At 41.6% G+C, this 22,116-nt stretch overlaps 1 protein-coding gene across 3 annotated transcripts in view; it reads right to left on the bottom strand.

The window, feature by feature from the left end:
- Positions 1 to 19,757, bottom strand: part of LOC132180277 (tetratricopeptide repeat (TPR)-containing protein) — a 39,125-nt gene extending 19,368 nt beyond the window's left edge. The window contains exons 1-7 of one of the 3 annotated variants that reach the window (XM_088516347.1): positions 19,635 to 19,757; positions 18,814 to 19,114; positions 18,593 to 18,695; positions 18,225 to 18,332; positions 16,844 to 17,025; positions 11,525 to 11,720; positions 8,298 to 8,555 (exon numbers count right to left, since the gene is read on the bottom strand). In XM_088516347.1, the coding sequence (XP_088372473.1) occupies positions 8,298 to 8,555; positions 11,525 to 11,720; positions 16,844 to 17,025; positions 18,225 to 18,332; positions 18,593 to 18,695; positions 18,814 to 19,085 (1,119 nt within the window). In that variant the 5' untranslated portion in view covers positions 19,086 to 19,114; positions 19,635 to 19,757. Of the gene's footprint in view, positions 1 to 8,297; positions 8,556 to 11,524; positions 11,721 to 16,843; positions 17,026 to 18,224; positions 18,333 to 18,592; positions 18,696 to 18,813; positions 19,115 to 19,496 lie in introns of those variants that run through there. The other 2 variants (XM_088516346.1, XM_088516348.1) reach the window with 2 other exon arrangements.
- Positions 19,758 to 22,116: the final 2,359 nt, after the last annotated feature.

Here is a 22,116-nt window from a genome sequence, read left to right on the forward strand (position 1 = left end):
AACCTGGCAGTCCCAAGAGTCCAACAAAAAGGGAATAATGCATTGAATGTGCAGCTGTAAAGCTTTCATGAAGTTTGAGAACTCTAAAGTATTAAAAGATCAAACTTGGGAAAAGAATAATATAATGGCATAGTTCCGTTTCTAGGAACTTTAGGAATAGAAGTTGAGAGTTATAGTAGATTAGATTAATTCTAATTCTACTTTAGTGCTAGAGATGGCCAACCAATTGCCAGGTTATGTTCCTTCTCAAAATGATTTTGTAAAGCCTGCAACTCCTGCAAGGTTAACGTATTCTAGTCAAAGGAAGAGATATTAACATCAAGGTTAAGATCAAGGTTTAAAAAAGTTTTAAGTTTCAGAATTCGATACTTTTGATACACCTGGAGGAATTCTTTAATCAGCTATGAAAAACGGTTTAGACCCAAATAAAACACCCAGAAGAGGGTGAATAGGTGTTCCTTGACAGACTTTTCCAATTAAAATCAAAAGAAGCACAAGCCAAACATTATCAATCAACAAAAATCCAAAACTAAGTGCAGTAAATAAAAAAAAAAAAAAATTGCACAGGGACTTTTGTTGACAAAGTAGAAACCTTTTGAATAACTCTTCGAAAGAAAAACCACACAGGGAGCAGTAGGCCACTGGGAAATTTCACTATAGAAGAAAAGTTTTACAACCTGGTTAAGTACTTATAAAACATTTGTAGACTCAAAGCTAGGCTTTTAATCCCATGACTGACGCACTTAATCTTCACTCCAAAGCAACTCTATAACTCTGACCGTTTTCTACAGTGACTCGCCATGAACAAACTCATTCGATATCTGGAAATCCAGCTCTGAGAACTCACCAAACCCCAACACTCAAAGACAATAAAGAATTTCATGGTGGTTTGGTAATAAGGAGAGAAGCAAGGTAGTTTAAGCTCAAGACAGATGTAGGGGCTCTCTCTCTCTCTAAAGTTTTCAGGTTTCCTCTCTATTACCACTGAACTATGAAAATTCGTGCAAAGCAAAGTATTCATAGGTAGGGAAATCATTTGGGTTAATCAATAAATCCTAATTAAAATTGCCGTAAACTCACTCGAGCGACTGTCGAGCAAGGGTCGGGCTAAGTTTCTATTTGGGCTCACTCCAACGACAAGTGCACAAGGGGTTAAGGAAAGTCTCGGGTTCTTCATAAAACTTGCACGCTCAAGCGTGGGTTGAGCGACATTTCGGGTTCTACATGAAACTTGCCTGCTCAAGTGAGGGTTGAGCAAGTCTTCATAAAGTACAAGTCTTGAACCAAATTTCACACAAAACTCAACTCTAACTCTACTATTATCAATTACACACTCAAATGACCCATGTTTTGATATAGGGATTTGCCAACACAAATACAAAACCTAACAACGTACCTTCTTCTCAGTAGTTCTTTCATTAGAAGGATTTACACAATCAAAACAAAATCAAATATGTTGCAATAAAGCTGCCCGGATGTGAATTAACCTGGTAGATGGGAGTTAAGAACATGTGGGAGAGAAAGGCAAAAGGGAAAATTGAGAACTAGGAGATGATGAGAGAAGGGCCGAAAGGTCCTTACACCTGATTATCTTTAGGACCTGCTCATTAAGTTTTACCACATCAGCAATGGTAAAATGGTTTTACTTTTGCAACTAAGCTACACAGGCTGATGACACAAATGGATATGGAAGATCAAGTGATTGTATGGTAACAAGGATACCTATTCAACAGAATGTTCTAACCATCTTTGGTTAAATGAAGCCTATCAATTTTGCAACTCAAATAGCATTCAAACAAAGTCTGCGAGCCTAAAATCTAACTCTCAAGGATAGATTGCAACTGAAAGCAAAGAATCCTGAATGGAGGGAGACAAGGGCGGGGCACATGGCCAATAAGAAAGATAATATTCAAGATGTTACGGGTAATCACAGCTAGATCATAAGTCAAATATATCCACAAAATGCAAATGACAACCAAGGAGAAAGTCACTTGTGAAGAGGTTTTGATAGTGAAGGCAGAAGAAACTAGTAATACTTGTTAGTGGTTATGCATGTTACAAAAAACTTAATAAAATAACCATGCCGCTAGGAACATCAGCCACCCAAGCAAAGAGACAACAATAGAGTGTTCCCTAGTCAACATGCTCTTGAAACTTTGAACCACAATTTTGGTCATGCATCTGCAATAATGACTACAGTTCTAAAGGACAAACAACCTGACATGGAAGGCAAACTTGAAGATTTGCAAAGCCAACAAAGGATTCACTAATAGATCCTTCCATAGATCCTACATATTAGAGGGATATTATGTGGTGGACCAAAGTATTCAGTTTCAGCATCTTTTAGATTTAAAAAGGTATATATGCCTGGGTCTTTTGCTCTTCCTAAGATACCTATAGCTTTATTCTATCTTTCTAGACAATGTTTTAACAGACACCAGACCACTCAATATGATAGGCGCCACTATTTGGTGGTAAAGTCTTAAGTTTCCACATGCAAGTACGCAGGTCCAAATCATGAGGGTGGCCGATTCATGTTAAAAATGCTATAGGTAGGGGCATCACCAAGTATCACTCCCCAAACCCCACTAAGATGTGACCAGCACTGGTTAATGACCCTAGCTTAAATAATTTCTAGCCCATGCCCCCAAGAACAATGAGCAAAACATCCATAAACAATTTTTTTTTTTTTTGATAAGTAATCATGATATAAAAAAGCGCAGAGGGGCGCAACCCATATACACGGGAAGTATAAACAGAGAGCGCCTAGGAGGGGGAGAAATGAAAAAGAAAATCAGAGAAGCTAATCACTAAAGGAGCTAGCCAAGCGGCCGTCCAAGAGTAAAGCGTAAATAAGAAGAAATGAGTCAATTCCTCTATGGTCCTAGTGGAATTATCAAAACATCTAGCATTTCTTTCACTCCAAATACACCACATAAGACACAGAGGGATCATCTTCCACACAACCGCGCTTCGAGAACGTCCTCCCGACCACCAGCTAGCAAACAAAGCCCTCACCCTGCACGGCATGACCCAATGCAACCCAAATCGCTGAAAAACCATGTGCCAAAGAGCACTCGCAAGCTCACAGTGGAGAAGAAGGTGATCGACTGACTCTTCGGTCTTCTTGCACATACAACACCACTCCATAACCACTATGTTCCTCTTACGCAGCATATCATGAGTCAAAGTTTTGCCCAAGGCCGCAGTCCATCCGAAAAAAGCCACCCGCTGAGGCGCCTTAGTACGCCAAATGCTCTTCCAAGGAAACTCCTCTTGAGAAGAAGAAGACAAGGCCTTATAGAACGACTTAACCTCGAACTTGCCTTTCTTGGAAGAAGACCAACAAATACGATCTGCATTGCCTAAGGAAACCTTGCAAGAATACAACCGATCAAAAAAAGGAGAAATCAAATCCATCTCCCAATCTTGAACCGATCGTACGAAAATGACATTCCACTCAACAACCCCATTCCTCCCAATAAAATTATCCTTCACCCAAGCTTCTTTGTGTCTAGCGATACTGTATAAGGACGGAAAAGCTTGCTTCAAGGAGTTGTCCCCACACCAAATATCATGCCAGAAACGGACTTTCGAACCCTCCCCCACCTCAAACCGAATACCTTTGGCAAAGAAATTCCACCCTTTACGAATATGCTTCCATAGACCCACACCATGAGGGCCCGAAGCCTCCTTCGTACACCACCCACCTTCTTGATCTTCATACTTAGCTTTGATCAAATTACACCAAAGAGCCCCGTTTTCATTTGCGTATCTCCAAAGCCATTTCCCCAAAAGAGCTTGATTAAACTGGTGCAACTTCCGAATGCCAAGACCACCATAACGAAGAGGGCTGCACACTTGGTTCCAACTTACAAGATGCAACTTGGGCTCATCTCCCATCCCTCCCCACAAAAAATCTCTTTGGACTTTCTCGATCCTTTTAGCTACACTTACAGGAATCGGAAACAGAGACAAAAAGTAAGTCGGAAGATTAGCCAAAGTGCTCTTGATGAGGGTTAAGCGACCTCCCTTAGAAAGATACATTCTCTTCCAACCTGCCATCTGACGCTCCATCTTTTCAATCACTTCATTCCACATGGCCGTATCCTTGAAAGAAGCCCCAAGAGGGAGACCCAGATACTTCATCGGCAACTCGGCAACACTACACCCAAGGATGTTAGCTAAGCCCCCAATGTTCTCCACCCCACCAATGGCCACAATCTTTGATTTTCCAAGGTTCACTCTCAAACCCGAAACAGCTTCAAAACATAAGAGGATGAGACGAACATACCGGATTTGCTCAATAGAATCTTCACAAAAGATCAAAGTGTCATCCGCAAATAAGGAATGAGAGACCATCAACTCCGACAAGACCCTATTTCCCACCGAAAACCCAGTCAAAAGGCCTTGGTCAACCGTCGCATTCACCATCTTACTCAAAGCCTCCATAACAAGCACAAACAATAACGGTGAGAGAGGATCTCCTTGCCGGATTCCCCTCGAACTGCTAAAGAAACCTTCCGGAGAACCATTCACTAGGATGGAAAATTTTACCGTCTTAATACACCATTCTATCCAAGCCCTCCACCTCCCACCAAACCCACATCTATGCAGCAAATACAAAACAAAGTCCCAATTTACATGGTCGTAGGCCTTTTCCAAATCCAACTTACAAAGAACACCTAGGACCCCTGATTTCATGCGACTATCCACACATTCATTTGCAATAAGAACGGAATCTAGGATTTGCCGACCCCCAATAAAAGCATTTTGAGAAATGGAAATGACCTTACCGAAAACAGTTTTCATCCTATTGGCAAGAACCTTAGACACAATTTTATACACCCCTCCCACCAGGCTAATGGGCCGAAAGTCCTTCATCTCCACCGCATCCGCCTTCTTTGGGATCAAAGAAATAAAAGTTGCATTCAAGCTCTTCACCATTTGACGTCTGCTATGGAACTCTGCAAAAACCGCCATAATGTCTTGTTTGATAACTCCCCAACAAGCTTGAAAAAAAGCCATGGAAAAGCCATCTGGACCCGGAGCCTTATCACCATTCATGCCTTTTACCACCTCCCAAACCTCCTTCTCCTCAAACTCTCTTTCTAACCAACTATTATCCTCCTCATCTATGGACAAGAACTGCTGGTTATCCATTCTAGGGCGCCAAGAGCTTTGTTCCGAATAAAGAGATTGGTAATACTGCACTATGTGTTCTTTTACCTCAACTGGATCATCGGATAAAGCGCCATTAATACGAAGCACTTCCACCCGATTGTACCTCCGGTAAGAATTAGCCATCTTGTGGAAGAAGCGAGTATTTCGATCCCCCTCCTTGAGCCACAAAGCTTTCGATTTTTGACGCCAATGAATCTCTTCACACAACAAAGTATTCTCCAAATCTTTCAACTTGTCCGCCTTCCGGATTTTCTCCTCTTGATCTAAGCCTCTCGATTCTGCCAACTCATCCAACTCCTGGATACCTCCCAATAACTCCTTCTTTTTCCTCCCAATATCCCCAAAGACCTCCTCATTCCACTTTTTCAAGTCCACTTTAAGTGATTTTAATTTACTAGCAAGCACAAAACTAGGCAAACCCTCAAACAAATACGACCCCCACCAAGAAGCAACCTTATCAACAAAACCCTCTGCCTTAAGCCACATATTTTCAAATTTGAAACCCTTCTTACCTCCACAAGGAGTCCCGCAATCCAACAATAATGGGAAGTGATCCGAGAGCAGGCGTTGAAGTCTCCTTTGTACAACTGCTGGGTAGTGATCTTCCCAATCCGAAGAAAACAAGAACCGGTCAATCCTCAACCAACTCTCATTTTCTTGATTATTGGACCAAGTAAATTGACCCCCCATCATCGGAATATCTACCAGATTATTCTCTGAGATGAAGTCCGAAAAATCCATCATGCCCGATGAATAATAAGAAACATTGGAGCGCTCACTGGGAAATCGTACAATATTAAAATCCCCGCCCAAACACCAAGGAACCTCCCAAATCCTCATCAAACCAGCCAACTCGTCCCAAAGCGCCCTTCTCTCCACTTCCTCATTCGGACCATACACTCCCCCAAACGCCCACACCCATCTATCCTCTACATTTTGAAACGAGCAAGCCAAAGTGAAAAGTCCCACACACTCCTCCTTACACTCCACAACCCTCCTATCCCACATCATTAGCATCCCTCCCGACAAACCATTAGAACCTTTATACTTCCACCCCACATGTTGACCTCCCCAAAGACTATGAATCACCTCTCGAGAGATAACCTCCATCTTCGTCTCAATCAAGCACACTACATCTACTTTCCATTCTTTCAAAAGACCCCTAATGCGCAACCTTTTCTTGAGGGCATTCAACCCTCTCACATTCCATACTACAATATTAAGCTTCATGATCCACCAAAGCGCCCCTCTCCCTTTCCTCAATCTCTTCAAGGCCTTCGAGTTCAGGAACACATGCAGAAGCACCTCCCAAGTTCGAATCGTACTGCTTCCTAGAAGCTTCAATAGCCTTGAAAAGATCCTCCAATTCCTCCTTTTTCCCCTCATCAGAAACTCCAATTTTTGGGCAAAAATGGAGACAGTTACCAACTACCCAGCTGGATGAAATCGTGTCTGATCCTAAATCCTCCAAACCCACTGTTTCAACAATTTTATCCCCCTCCATACCTGAATCAGACCCAGACAGCTGCAATGCCAAAGTTCGATCCACCCTATTCTGTCCAAAATTGCTCAACGGAGCCAAACTCCATTCCTCCCCCTGACGAACCTGCTGAGCCCACTCCCCCACGGCCAAATCACTACTCCGACGAGATGGGCTCCCCCTCAGAAACTTCCGAGTGGCCAAGCATGCACTCTTTCCAGCCTGGCCGGACTCCATAGGCTTCTCCGGCGCCGTCTGTTGCTTCTCCGATGACAATAACGTCTCCGGCACCCTCTGCGAAAAGTCCGGCGATGGTCCCAGAATCCCCTTCGACTGCCCAGACATCGACGATGAGGCTTCTGACACGTCCCTATTCTTCGGCCCAGTCTTTCTCCTCATATAGGTCAGAAAAGTTAAATCTTTACCAGTGGGCTGAAGTTCCGTCACCGGGCTTGCGGGGATTTTTGGACTTAAATTCCTTCCGGCCCCGAAAGCGCTAGCATCCCCCACAGACATGCCGACAACCACCCTGGGACTCCTTTCTGCCACTGACCCAACCCCCTCTTCCCCTATTCGCTCTCTGCCGGCCAACGTCGAACACTCCGGTGAAGGCGTGAGAGCTCGCGACTCAGTCACGAGTTTTCCAGAAACCGCCAATGTAGCCAACCCACCTTTCTCTTGTAATGGGCTTGGACTATAGCCCACACTTGAGCCCACAACCCCTCTTGGCTTAAACACCACCTTCTTCTTCAACTTCAACCTGCTGCTGATCTTATTAGTATTTCCTCCCGGCCCAGCCTTCACCTTCTCCTTCCATACAGCCTTTCCCTGAGCTGCGACTTCCTTCTCTCCCGGCCCAAGCCCACTAAGCTTCATCTGATTAATCACCCTGTCAATCTTAAACATCCCCACGTCACATTCTCTCTTCAGAACTCTCAACGTCTCCTTCACGTTGAGGAGCTCAATACCTACCTCAGAGTAGGTCTGCCCAGCATGGTACCCCATCCCCTCCCGTCCCTTCATGCGTCCAGAGACTGACAACTGCTCAGACTGCGCTGCCGGCTTTGCTGACCCACTCGCCGGAATTCTTGTCACACGCTTTACGCCACCTCCAGCTTTCGTATCTTTCACGCGAGGCACTACCGGGCCTCTATCAGAATTCGCCAGCCAGATTGACTTCGTCGGAGCCATAACATACTCCACCGGAAGCCCCCCCGAAACTCCCTGAACCATCGCTGGCCCCTGGGTCTTCGTCGGTCTTAGGCTCCTCTTGTCAAACATATAGTTTCGCCGACCTGGTTCTGTCCATAAACAATTATAATGAAAAAATAAACTGCTTTGTTCATGTTTCATGCACAACAAGCTAAATATCAAAAAGTAAGTTTCATATTGGTAATTTGGTATTACCATGAGGCTAGCTGAAACTGTATGAAATGCCTCAAATAAATATTGATGTACAACTCTTTAAATAGAAAGAAATAAGTGATTTTGGCACTTATAGAAAATGATGATATCAAAGGCATTCTTTTTAAATCCCTTTTACCATGTCCATGAGTAAAGCATGTTAAGAGAATGAGGGAGCACCTATGAATTACAGTCAATAACAGTAAATAAAAATAGCCATGCAACAGACCTCTGCCTTCTCCATATTTTTAAGCTGAGCGTGACAGATTCCTTCTTTTATTGTCAAATTCAAAGGCAGCTCTTTTCCTGAACAGTAAGCCAGGTTTGCATGCTCAATAAGTTGGAGAGCTTTGTCATGTGCATTACTTTTCATGAATATGGCAGCTAGCAGATCAATCACACTCAAATCAGCTTCACTTGGATGAGTTTTAACATAATCCTCAAGAAGGTGGATAGAATGTTCAAGCTGACCACATTCCTGGTACAACTGAATGGAAAGCAAGACAAAAACTAATATCAACAGAACAAACAATTTATATGAGAAAATTAAAGGAAATTGTTCCAAAAATTCCTGAGTTTTGACAGATAAAAACCTAAGATTTTTTTTATTTTGATAATTAAGGATCTGAGTTTTGGCCAAGCAACAAATATGTACTTCCATTATATTTTATGTCCAATATTTAATGGCAAAAATGTCCGCTGGCATTTTTCCAGCTAAGTCTAATAAGAATTTGCCGCGAGTATCAAGAGCCATGTCATCATACCACGTGCAAGTTATGCCTAAAAAATTAAGAAAATAATTTTTTTTTTTTTTTGATAAGTAATGTTTATATATCAAAAGCGCAGAGGGGCACAACCCTAGTACACAGGGGGTATACAAGGGAAACGACTAGCTAGAAGAAGAAATTAAGAAAATAAATTTAAAATAATAATAATAATATTAAATTAAAAAAAATTTAAAAAAAAAAAAAAAAAAAAAAAAAAAAAAGGAACGAAAAAACAAAATGGAGCACCTTCCCTCTGCAGGGTGGACCTCCACCCCTCCACCCCCACAAAAGGGGGTTGGGGTGCAGCCACTTCCCATCTCCCACCTATGCGGGTGTGGTGGGAGAGTGGCGAAATAAACCACCCTTGCCCCTATGTGGGGTGCTTCGCCACCCCAACAGAGGTGGACAGGCCTCCGCTGGAGTGAAGATCCACCCTTGCCCTTCTATGGAGCTAGTTCTCCACGCCCACAGAGGTGAGCAAGCCTCTGCAAAGATGGAGAACCACCGCCGTTCCTCTGTGGGGCAGTTTGCCATCCCTACAAAGGTTAGGGGCAGGGAGGGACAGGGAGGGACTCCAACAACACCCACCTCTGTAGGGGTGGAAGGGTGGAGGTCCACCCAGCAGAGGGGCTGCAAAGGGGTGGAGGACCACCTCCACAACTCCTCTATTCAGTTCCTTCTTTCTTCCTTTCTTTTTTTTTTTTAGGGCATAACTTGCATATGTGGCATAATGACATCGCTCTCGATACACGTGCCAAATTCTTTTTGGACTTATGTTAAAAAATGCAAACCGGATCTCTTCTTGTTATAAATTAGGTGGAAAATAAAACAGAATGACCAAGTTGATCAAAACTCAGATAATTGTCAAAATTAAAATCTTAGGTTAGCTATCAGAATGCCAAAACTCAGGGACTTTTAGGACAATATATTTTGTCATACTTGGCCAACATGCTCAGGGAAAACAACTGTTAGAAAAGTAGAAGTACTTTACAAAAAAGAAATGCCTGTAAATAAATACATAAAATAGAATTAGGGATGTGAATCAGTTTGCATGAGAAAATATGGAGACAAAGAGGCTCATTTTCAATGATACGTAGCCTACCTCACAAATTTTATTATATATGTCAAAAACTATATCAGGCTTACTAACATACCCATATACTCTAAACTGACCAAAATACCCATATAACTCTTCAAACACTCCCCCTCATGCTAAAGCATATATATCATACAAACTCAGTTTGGAACGAATAAAATCTAACCGATTACGACAAAAAGATTTTGTAAACATATGAGCTAACTGGTCTTCTAACTTCATGAATGGTGTAGATATATCTCTATTGAGTATCTTCTCTCGAATGAAATGGCAATCAACTTGTGTTTGGTTCTTTCAAGAAAAACCCAGTTAGACACAATATGTAACACAACTTGGTTATCACGAAACACAAGGCTAGGAGTGTTGAAGGAGGAAACTTATGATAAGTGTTTATTACCTGATTTGATTACACCTGCTTTCATATCTATTATTGTAATATGCAATTAGTGTATTTCCATAATAGGTTGTAGGACTTTTCTACTTAAACGTGTGTACATGTACGAAGCAGTATAGTGGAATAAGACAATACTCCTTTCTCCAAATCTTTTAGTCTTTCTCTTTCAACTTGGTATCAAAGCAGTTGTGGTTGGTTTTCGTTTTGTGCCTATGTTGCACAAATTGGGCAGACACACGTTCAGTCTGCGCTGGTTGCCACCAAAGACCAACGCTCAAGATTCTTCAGGAAAGCCTTAAGCGTTTTGGGTGAGTCTGTGCCATCAACATCACCGGCTAACTTGTGCCAATCAAAACCTTTCATTCACGATCGACGTGGTTGCACAAAGGGGGATTGTATGTGGCTGGGTGTTGAAGCACATTCCTATCCGGTTACTAGTAGTTTAGGTTTCTCAAAACTCTAGAGATAGTTATCCAATGCATTCCGGTTACTAGTAGTTTAGGTCTATCTAAACTCTAGAGATAGTTATCCAATGGATAATATGATAGGAGTTAGGAGTTCTATCTAATCTCTAGAATAGTTATCCAATGTATTATAGGATAGGAGTTAGGAGTTAGGAGTTCTATGCAATCTCTAAATCTTGTAAATCTTTATATATAGCAAAGCACACCGTGAATAAACATTACGGTGATTACAAATTCAATTATAGATTTGAGTGTTCTTATAGTGGGGAGGCTCAACAGTCCAATCTGAGTTAATCTCTGAAGGAATTGTGACGTTCCTCCTTATGTAATCACAACACCAAAAAGGGAGAGAGAGAGAGAGAGAGAGAGAGAAAGAGGAGAGGGATAAAACCCTAGGTTCTGATACCATGAATGGGTTAGCATGAGGAAATATGGAGAAAACTACGCTTGTTTTCAATTATAGTAACCTACCTCACACATTTTATTATATATGTTGAAAAGTATATCAAACTGACCAATATACCCATGTACACCAAACAAACCAAAATACCCATATAACAAAATCCCAACAAACTCTTCTAACAAGAAAAAAGAGCAATCTCCATATAGTATTTAAAGAAAAAAGCACATGGTAATTAATTTAGCAAACTAAAACAAAGCATATAATAACACAACTGCAATGCAAACTCAAATAAAATTCATAAGGGCTTTTATTCACAAGGAAAGAGGTAAAACCTTTGCACTTTTTGTGATTGCTTCAATGTTCTCAGGAATAAGGCGATATATTTGTTCATATGACTCTGCTGCTTTCTGATAATCCCCAAGATGCTCATGGAACGATGCATGATAAAATCTTAGAGTAATATTCGTAGGTTCTGCCGCTATTGCTTTAGAAAGGCAATAATTAGTTTGACCATTGTTTCGATGTTCACTGCATTAAAATCTCCATTATTTATCAATCCATTCTTGTTCTACATTTACAAGCAACGAGGTGACTAAATACATCCATAAAAATAGTTAATACGTGTCAAAAACTATGCTATCAATCAGGCAATTTAGGCCATGTTTGCTTGTTTATTTGTTTTATGTCTTTTGCTTTCTATTCTCTGAACAAATAAACAACTCAAAACATAAAACACTCTAAACACCACTGTCCCTCATAACACATAACAAACATACCCTTTTTTTTTTTTTTTGATAAGTAAATTGTATATATCAAAAAAAGCGCAAAGCGCCTCTAAGTACACAAGAGAGTATACATAGGAGCCCAAAAAAAACCCAAAACACAAACCCCAAAAAAACCCAACCCAACTAGAACCACAACCAAACGAAAAACCAAAGTAAAGCACCCAAAAAACCCAAAGACTGAAGCCCACAAACCCACCACCAGCCCTAAAAAAATACCAAACCCCTAATGCACCTCTGGAGGAAAGGAGAATGCATTTTTAGTCCCAACACAGCCCTGACGACGATAGTACCGCTTAGGAGAAAGTCTCTCTCTAGCCTCATAATTGATGGAGCATTCTAAATTCTTGATTTCCCGCTTTCCTTTTGCCTTAGGGGTAAAGGGCTCCCACTCCGCTTCAATATTCGAAAAGAGATGCAAAAGACTTTTCTCATCACCTCCTTCACCATTAGATAGTCCCACACTAGAGGCGAAATTCACCGCATCTATAGCCACCTCCGAATCATTCCCCACCCCCTTCTCGGAGGGTTCTGCTACAACCTCGACAAACAGCTCCTTGTTCTTCTGCAACTGCTTAGCAAGCTTCTCCTTCACCCTCCGGGCATACCCTATTTGAGATTTGGAAACAGAGGAGTAAATCGGAGCACCATTCTCCGACATTCGAGGAAAAGGTTCGCTTAATCTCAAACCCAGCTCAGCCGCATGCTTTTCCGAAAAAGAACAGGTCTGTGAATCTTCGACTACAACCTTAGAGCCCTTTACCGACGATGAAGCCTCCTTCATCCCAGGCAGAGAGGAAGAAGAGACATTTCTAGACCCTAAAACCCCCGACGAAGCAACCCTTTCGCCGGAGCAGTCTTAAAGGGTTCAACCTCCTTCACGGAACAGCACCAGCTCCTACCGGAGGAGCAGAAACCACCACCGGAGGCAAAGGAGAGACATGGGTACTCACCGGAGTCAACAACCATTTCTGGGTATTCTCCGGCAGCAGAGCAGCCTCCGTCGGAAAAACAGGGACCGTTGCCGATTCAAGAGACTCAGACCCCGACGCACAAACCTGTAGAGTTGATTCCTGATGCACCTCCGCCATCGACAACCCCACCAACGCAAGCTCGGAATCATCGCTGGACACCCCGGCGAGACCACCGGCGAACGGCGCAAAAACCTCAGAAACGCACGCCTCACTACGATCGGCCGGAGAATCGAACTCTCCTGGCGAGACAGATCCACGCTGTTGAGGCTTGGGCAAACATTTAACACGACGCTTCATACCCCTGCGCAAAACTGTCTTGAGGTACCCAGTATGTTTGGGCTTAAGGAAAGACCCAAACTCGCGAACACCCAGCCCAAATAAAAGCCCTTTAACTAACCCAGCTAGGACCCGGCCCAAAGCAGAACGTAAAAAACCTAGCAACGTCTTATTTTCCTTCTTCTTCTTCTTCGAATGATCCGCCGCCAGGATAGAAACTGTAACAAGATAAGCAGGATCCGGCGACTCCAACTCCAAACAATCCACCATCACCCGCGACTCATACTCACCGTACCCGGACTCGAAAGAGTCCTTCACCGGGAAAAGATCAATGAGTTGCGAAGATCTTATCCTCCTCCCGACGGAAGGCTCCTCAGAACCAGCCGTCAGACGAAGAACCTCCGCAAAGGAGCGCCCAGGGTGACATCCAGAGATGGATTCTCCCAAACCAAGCTTGAGCTGCGTTCCCGGAACAGGGTGCGTAGGGGCTGGAAGACCCAACAACCTCCGCAACTCATTTGCAAACCGACGCCATCCCCTCCCTCCACGGCCCGCAGGTAGCCAAATGATTCCTTTACGACCTCCCTCAGCAAAAACGGCCACCTCCAGGAAACTACCTGCCTTATTGACACCCCCATGCACCATCAAAGCCTTATCGCCCTCGCGGTATGACTTGGCAATATCAACCTTCAGCAGAGATTGACTCGCCTCCTCGACCATATCCACCAACCATGAAGCACAAGAATGGCTCACGAAAATTACCCCTACGAACCCTTTTCTCTTCTCCTCCAACCGAAGATCAGGACACCCTTCCCTCGCTGACAGGCAGAAGGATTTCGCTTCTATGGAGAAGCGCCGTTCCATAGCGGCTCACCAGAGCCTAGCGCACAGCGCCTAGCGCCGCCGCTAGGGCAGAAAACTATCTTGCTAACCTAACTGAACTCTCTCTCTCTCAAGTTTCTCTCTCTCATTTTCATCCAAATCTCAAGTAATTGAGGATGCTCCAAAGAGGATGCTCCATGTCCAACTATAATACCCAGGAAAAATAGAAGCTGAAGGCAAATAGAAATTTGGAGATAATGACATAAAATAGTGAATATAACCATGAATAGGGAAAAGAGAACCCTGGCCAGCCAAATAAAAATACAAACATACCCTTATATATAGAATCATCACTATGTTGCTTAGAAGGAAAAAATACTTGTGAACCAGATATCAAAGGATGTATTACTCGAAAACCAAGATTACAATGCCTTAAGGAAGCTCATTTTAGCTCTCCTAGGAATTTCTCCATGCCTTCCGAAGCCCTTATTACTCCTTTCCAACCAGACTCTCCAATTCAAGCAAGGGGACAATGTTCTCCAAGATATACGACTCCCCCCTTAACAAAATTCATCCTTCAACAAGCAAAAAGTTCAAAAACAAGACTAGGCTCATTGAAGATAATCCACCATGCAGCAATGGAAGAAAGATCAAGTTGTAGCCTTTAAAGTGACTTTCAGTTTGGGCAGCTTAAGAGCTTTTCATGTGTTGGGCTATAATGCAATATTTGATTGAAACAGAACCTATATTAACATTAAGTATAAATTGCTTAAGGTTAATATAGTTTTATATTTCTATCCCTAGCTTACTTCTTCATAGAGAATCACCCTCTTCAACTCCCTAGACAATTCCTCCTTTTTCACCCTTTCCTCCTCTATCAATGTTCACCCTTCTTCAATGACGTCAAGCTCTCAAAATACCATCCATTAAATCTTTTTTTAACTTCCCTACATTGCCAAAAATTTCTTCATTCCATTTTTCAAATCTCCTTTCAAAGCCTTCAATTTGCTTGCCAACACAAAACTAAGGGAGCCTGGAAACTGATAAGACTTCCACCATACTTTCACTTGATCCACAAAGCCCTCAAACTTCAGCCACATATTTTCAAACTTGAAATACTACTTCTCCTACTCAAAACCCCACAATCTAGCATCAAGAAGAAATGATCCGATAGAAGTCCACTAGGAAAATGTTCTTCCCAATAATGAGAAAGTAAAAATCTACAAATTCTTGACCAGCATTGATCATCACAATTGTTAGACCAAGTGAATTTTCCGCCCATAAGAGGAATGTCCATGAGACCCTGATCAAAAATGAAATCTGAAAACTCACTCATAGCTAGAGAAAAACGAGTAACTCCTGATCTCTCACTCGAATATCAAATAGCATTGAAATCTCCCCCGATGCACCATGGCTTCTCCCGCCAGGTCATGACTCAACCCAACTCATCCCAAAGCAATTTCCTATCGTAATTATTATTAGAACCATGCACACCCACACACCTATCTCCACGCCCTTCATTTTACTCTTATTCACTCCTTTAGGCCCACCAAAGTGATCCAATTCATTAAAATTCACTGACCCAGAGACTCGACAACCCAACTAAAAATTACCATGACCCTCCCTCATTGGGCCTTCGAGATTTTGGGTCCCCTCCAAATCCAAGCCCATCTCAAATCGCTCCAAACGTCATTCCACTTTATTTTTAAAAGTAAAGAATAAATTTTTCAACAGCTGCAAATCCAATAAATCCTCCAAATCAACCAATGTCTTCTTCGTGCCGTCATCTCTAGCCTGTCCAGCGTCATTTCCAAACATTGTTTGCATCATCTTCCTTGCAAAACTTACCAATTTTTTCTCCATGTGTATCCCAGAATTACCAATTGTACCCCTGCTCCAAATCTCTATTTCCCGAGCACTACCCTTCCCTGCCAGGGCATCCCCGATTGAACGTTGTCCATGCTCCACCGTCCGCAACATCTCCTGGTTTGCAACAACCTCCTCACTGTTTCGGTACTTAACAACATCATTCTTTCCAAAATAATTCACCACCTTCCTCAACTAAGCCACGCAATTGCTCCACCCACTGCCATAGCGCCCCTCCGAGATGATAATGAAAGTACGCCACCCACCTACTCCGCACTCCAACAACTCCAAAAATCTGCCATAACTGTTCACCCGCTGTTACACAACACACACGAAACTGCCATCTCAAAAAGTTCTGTTAACATTCTCTTACATTTTCATCATTGAAGAGCAGTTCCTCCATCATTTTCAACAACCATACCACGCTCCATTTGCCCAAAACCACCACTCACTAGATGCCTTTGCTTCTCTCAGCTAACCGAAATCCTCCATTCCCAACCTCAACCATATCTCAAATGAATTTGCTTCGACATAGAAAAACCGAAGAATCCCATTGTTGAGTAGTACTAACTCATGTTGGGCTTGACAAGCATGACAAACGAAAACACAAAAACGAAACTCCAACAACAATAATCAACGAATGCACCAACACATGCCGCCGAAGCCTAAAGAGCTTGCATAAATTTTAGGTGTTTGAGATTCCAATAGGGCAATACTATACTTGAACTGAAAAGCATATCTAAGACCAAATGACATAGCTAAATATCAAACCCTTGAGCTTAAAATTATAAATTTCTGCATAAGTATCATATGTACTCAAGATATACCAGCTATTACAATATAACTACGACCATAATCAGAAAGAATGGCTGTTCAATGCATAAAGATCAACGTGCAGAAAACAATGAATCACGGCCATGAGGAACCTTACATGGACCAGGTCAAAACTGTCTTCCATAGAGTTGGATCTTTTGGTTTTAAACGTGCGGCAAACATGTAGAAATTTAAGGCTTTCTTATAATCACCAAGTGCATCATGGGCAAGTCCAAGTACATGATACGGTTCGGGCAAATTTGGTGCTAGCCTAATAACCTCATGCAACAATGGTATGACCTGCAACAAAATATCTTAGAGGTGTTAGCAGATGAAAACTATTGAATTATAAAGGTTCAGATAGAACCCCCTTGAACCTGTACTAAATTGAATACAACTAAAAATGACATGCCAAAGAGCCCATCCCTAAAATAGAAATTTCTGCTTAGAATGGTGATCACTGCACCATATAATTATAACCAGTATAAAATGCAATGTTTCACAACACCAAGCTTTTTGAAAGATGACAAGCAGAATACATAGAAGCCTTTCAAAACATAATCTAACCACACCAAGATCTTCCAGATCAGAAAATGGATTGACTAGATATATCATCAACCGATTAAAATTTGAACTCTATTTTCATTACACGTTGTCGAAAGAATGTATAAAAAGTGCCTCAAAGTCATTGTTAGCATCAAAGGAACCCAAGTTTCTCACCTTCAACCATAGTGTTTAAAGGCAAAAGCATATAACAAGGTGCTTTACTCTTCCTAATGCCAGGGCCTGAGTGAGACTCAGCCTTTCAAATTTTATTCTTGAAAAATATTTAAAGTAATTTAAAATAGCTAAAAAAAAAATATGGGTGAAGAGGGTGTCAGAGTGGTATAGACGGGTTATAAATAAGCTGTTTATACAAATACCCATTTGCCTTGTCTATTTAATTAAATAATAGTACCCATACCAAATCCAACTCATTTATTCAAGACAGGTGAGGTGCCCATTAACCAGATAAACAAAGGCCACACACACACAGTCACATCCATACACACAAACAAGTGTGTATGTTACATATACATATACATATACATATAGATATACATACACATACACAAACATTATATATATATATATACACACACACACTTCCATTTAACAACTTTCTTATTAAAGAAGAAGAAAAGATAACTTCATGGAGCTACAGACCCACGTGGTGGAGCCCAAACCCAGTGGAAAGATCAGTTACATGACAACACCATAAGCCATACACAGCAGCAACGACCCAGATTAGTTTCAGTGAGGCTCATGGCAACAGCCCATAAGAGTTCCTAGTAGCACAAATAGTGAAGAAAAACGAATCTAAAACATATGGCTCTTAGTAGACTCCAGCAAGCATGTCTTTCTGAGCTGAAAAGATGCTTATCTTAGAACCACACAAGCAATTTCAGTGACTGATCCAAAAATTAATACTTAACAATAAAATTCACCAAGCATTTTACCTTATCATAACAACCTTGTGCATAATGAAGATTAGCATCACCAACCATTTGTTCAATCTCAGGGCTGACTTTATTCTTTGATCCTTTCCGCCTACCTCTTTTCTTAAGCTGCACAAGGAACAGAATAAAAATAACATGCATCACACATTTCTTTTTCTTTTTCTCTGTTGGGGAGGTGGGAGGAGGAAATAGCAATAATTAGACAAGATATACAAATGACAACGATGTAAAAGAAGTTTTCCAGGACATCAGCAAATAACGTGAGGCAACAGTCTATTTACCCATCCAGTAATGTGAATTTCAAGCCTATTTTTTCAATGTGAGATTCACGAAACGTAGTTAACAGTTATCATTAGCACATTGCACACCTTCCTTGATTTCCTTCGACCACCAATATTCATGGCTTCCATTATTTCATCAAAGCTTGCCCCAGCTATATCCTCTTGTCTGGCCTTCTTCGCAGGCCTTTCACTATTCAGAAGAAGTTGATATAATAAATCCAAATATCACTAATTCTAACCTCACACGAAAGCAATAAGAAATAAAACATAGAAACAAGAACTTTCCAGCAAAGAGATGGAGTTTATACCGCTGAAAATCGGCAAGTAATTTTCGCTTTTTTTCTGCCAGAGCTTCATACTCGAGGCGCTCGAATTGCTCATAAGGTTGGATACCAGAAGCAGCATTGTCTTCCACAAAATCCAAAGGGTTTACCCCTTCTTCAAACCTGAATGTATACTCACCTTCATCTTCTTCTTCTTCTCCTTCTTCTTCTCCTTCTCCTTCTCCTTCTTCTTCTTCTACTTCTACTTCTTGTTCTCGTTCATTCTCTTCCTCAACAATGCTGTCTTCAGTGTCCATAGTAAGAAAACAGTCCAAAGCCTCTTCAACTTCACGAATTCCATTAAATAATTAATAAAATGACTAACAAAATCCAAACAAAGGAAGATAGATACCAAAAACTTAGCAATCTCCACCAACCACATTTAGAGTCAACATAAACAAGTCCGGTAATAAAATTAAAATAAAAAATAAAAAAGGAAGCAAACAAAGCAACAAGGCCACGTACGGCACAGGACGCAATGCCGTTCCAACATGATTGTATAAGATTATACTTTGAATTTTCCTTCTTTTTCTCAGCAACCAAACAGAATTAGATTACTAGGAGAGTTGCTCTATGCAACTCTCATAATCTGAATTAGATAATCAATGGAAAAGGGAAAAACAAATAAAGACGACGGAAAGAGCTTCGTGCGGGAAGTCTGGAAGTACCAGGACTTTGATGTTAAATTTCTTTTGTTTTTCCTGCCTTGTCTCAGCAGCCAAACAACTCTTCAAAATTCTTGTTGCTTTTTGACTGCGAGAATGGGGAGAGAAGAAACCACAACAGCGGAAAAGAAAAGAAAACACCTGGCACCGTTTGATGACGAAGACGAAGACGACGCCGACTACGATACGACCACCGTCTGAAAGTACCAACGAGAAATTAGTATATATACACTACCTCAGGGAGCGGCTCCCCTCCCATTCACGATCCACCAATTTCCTTCCGTTTCGATTGGAATTAAGGACACGTGTTTAAAAATAAATCCAATTTGGACTATAAAAATTTTAATTTTAAAAAAATTAAAAAATTAATTAAATCTTACCATTTAAAAAAGGGAAATACTAAACCGTCTAAACGTCCTAAATTTTCTTCTCAAAGTTGGTTCTCAACTAATATGTCACAATTCCATGAGTTAGTGACACACTTTCTAAAATAATGATTACGAAAAATGCTAGGTGTTCCTCTAGTGTTCTCCTAGTGTCCTCCCAATTATAATGTGGCTTTTAAAATCACCAATAGATTAAAAGTCAATAATGATAATCTCAAATTCAACAATAATCAGAAAAACACTAGAATAGCACCTAACATTTTTCTAATATTACAAACACTTTTCTACAAAACTTAGAGAATAACTTATATAGGAAGGTTGCACAAAATGCCACTTTTGTGTCCACCAATCAATGTATGACACATCATCAAAAAACATGATAAAAAAAAAAAAGAAAAAAAAAAAAAAAAACCAAAACACCTGATTATTTACCAAATATTAGAAATAAAACTTAAAAAACTAATTAAATTTTAAAAAAATAAAATAAAATAAGGGGTGGCTTGCTGGCCACCCCCTCCCCCTAGGGGTCGGCCACCCCTAGAAGAGGCTCCTCCTCACTTGGCTTTTTAATTTTGTTAGGCCATCCCTAGACCTGGGGAGGCTGCACCGACCACTCCTATGGGAGCCTCCTCCTTGCCTGGCTTTTTAATTTTGTTTAGAAAAAAAAAATTAATTTATTTTTTAACTTAAATTTGGTATAATCTGGTGTAGTTGAATGTTTTTCATAAGTGTAAGTTTGGGATGATAGGCTAATGTGTCACCTTCAGGTTAGTTGCACAGAAGCCATCGTTTATGCACAACCTCACCTAAGAGGCTCTCAAGAACTTAACCAAATCTTCAAGGGAATAACTTCACTTCGGTCGTGGCAAACAAGGTGGGTTTTTTGCCCTCCAATAGCTGAATGCCAAATCAGCTTAGAGCAACAAAATAAAATGAGAACACATGTACCTGATTTTTCTCCCCTCACAGCCCGAGCCACCTTGCCTCCGCCAAAACCGCCGCCACCTCTCTCCTTTTATCTCTTCGTCAGCCACATAGGGTGGCGCGGGCCACCCCAAAATGTTGTTGGGGTGGCCGGCGTGCCACCCCAACAAGATCTGGGGTGGCCGCGGCAACCCCCGCCACCACGGGGAGCGGCTCGCGGGCCACCCCAAGGCCTATGGGGTGGCTCGCAGCCACCCCAAATCTTGCTGGGGGTGGCTCGTGCGCCACCCCCGAGGCTTAGGGGTGGCTACGCGCCACCCCCAGATTTGTCTGGGGTGGCGCGCGGCCACCCTTAGCCTGATCTGGGGTGGCCGTACGGCCACCCCAGATGGCCTAGGGGTGGCCGACGCGGCCACCCCATGGCTTGGGGATGGCCGCGCCAGCCACCCCAGATGGGGATGGTGGTCCTCCTTGTGGCTGCCTTTATTTTGTTCTTTGTTTTGGTGTTTTGTTCTCATTTTAAGTTTTTACATTTTTCTTAAAATGCTGATGTGTCATGTGGTGATTGGTGGGCAAAAAACCCATGTTTTCTGCCCCAACCGTATAGCAGCTGCTCTCAATCTTCTATTTCTTTTTGCCGAAGCCTCTTCTATCCGGTCATCTGTAAAACACCACTTTTACACATCACCTAAACACAACAAATGGAATAGAAACGAAAGCAGCCAATACATCAACAAATTCTGCAAAAATTGGGAACACTCACCGGAAGAAGACATTCACTTATGCAAACGGAGAAGGAAATGCCTTTGAAGTTGTGCTAAAAGGATTTCTTGGTAGTTCTAATGTTATTGTAGCTGTGGAAGGAGTAGCAACTCGAAAGGAGCTCGCAGAAAAGGCACAGTAATCATACAAACCACAAAAAATAACACCGAACACCAAACAGTAGAAAGTTTTACAAAAGCAAAGGAATTATATGGAGAGAAAAAAAATATTAAGGTGAGATTATTACATGATAGAGGGGCAGAGAGATGAACAACAGCGACATACACTGCTACAGGGTGGAGAAAGGATGAACGAGACAGAGATGATGAAGAAAAAAAAAAAAAGAGAAAATAAGGGTTTTAATATATTTTAGGTGGCTATTCTTAGTATTTTTTTTATTCCCGTTCAAAAAAAAGTAACTATTGCACCAAATATCTTTTTAATAGAAATCGTGATTTTGTTTTAAATTCGCACTTTTTCAAATAAGCACCCTCTAATCAGCTTATGGAAATCGCAGATTTTTTTTGCGATTTTAAAATTTGCGTTTTTAA

This window comes from Corylus avellana, chromosome 5, assembly GCF_965113065.1.
Source record: "Corylus avellana chromosome 5, dhCorAvel1.hap1.2, whole genome shotgun sequence".
In the NCBI taxonomy this organism is placed as follows: Eukaryota; Viridiplantae; Streptophyta; class Magnoliopsida; order Fagales; family Betulaceae; genus Corylus; species Corylus avellana.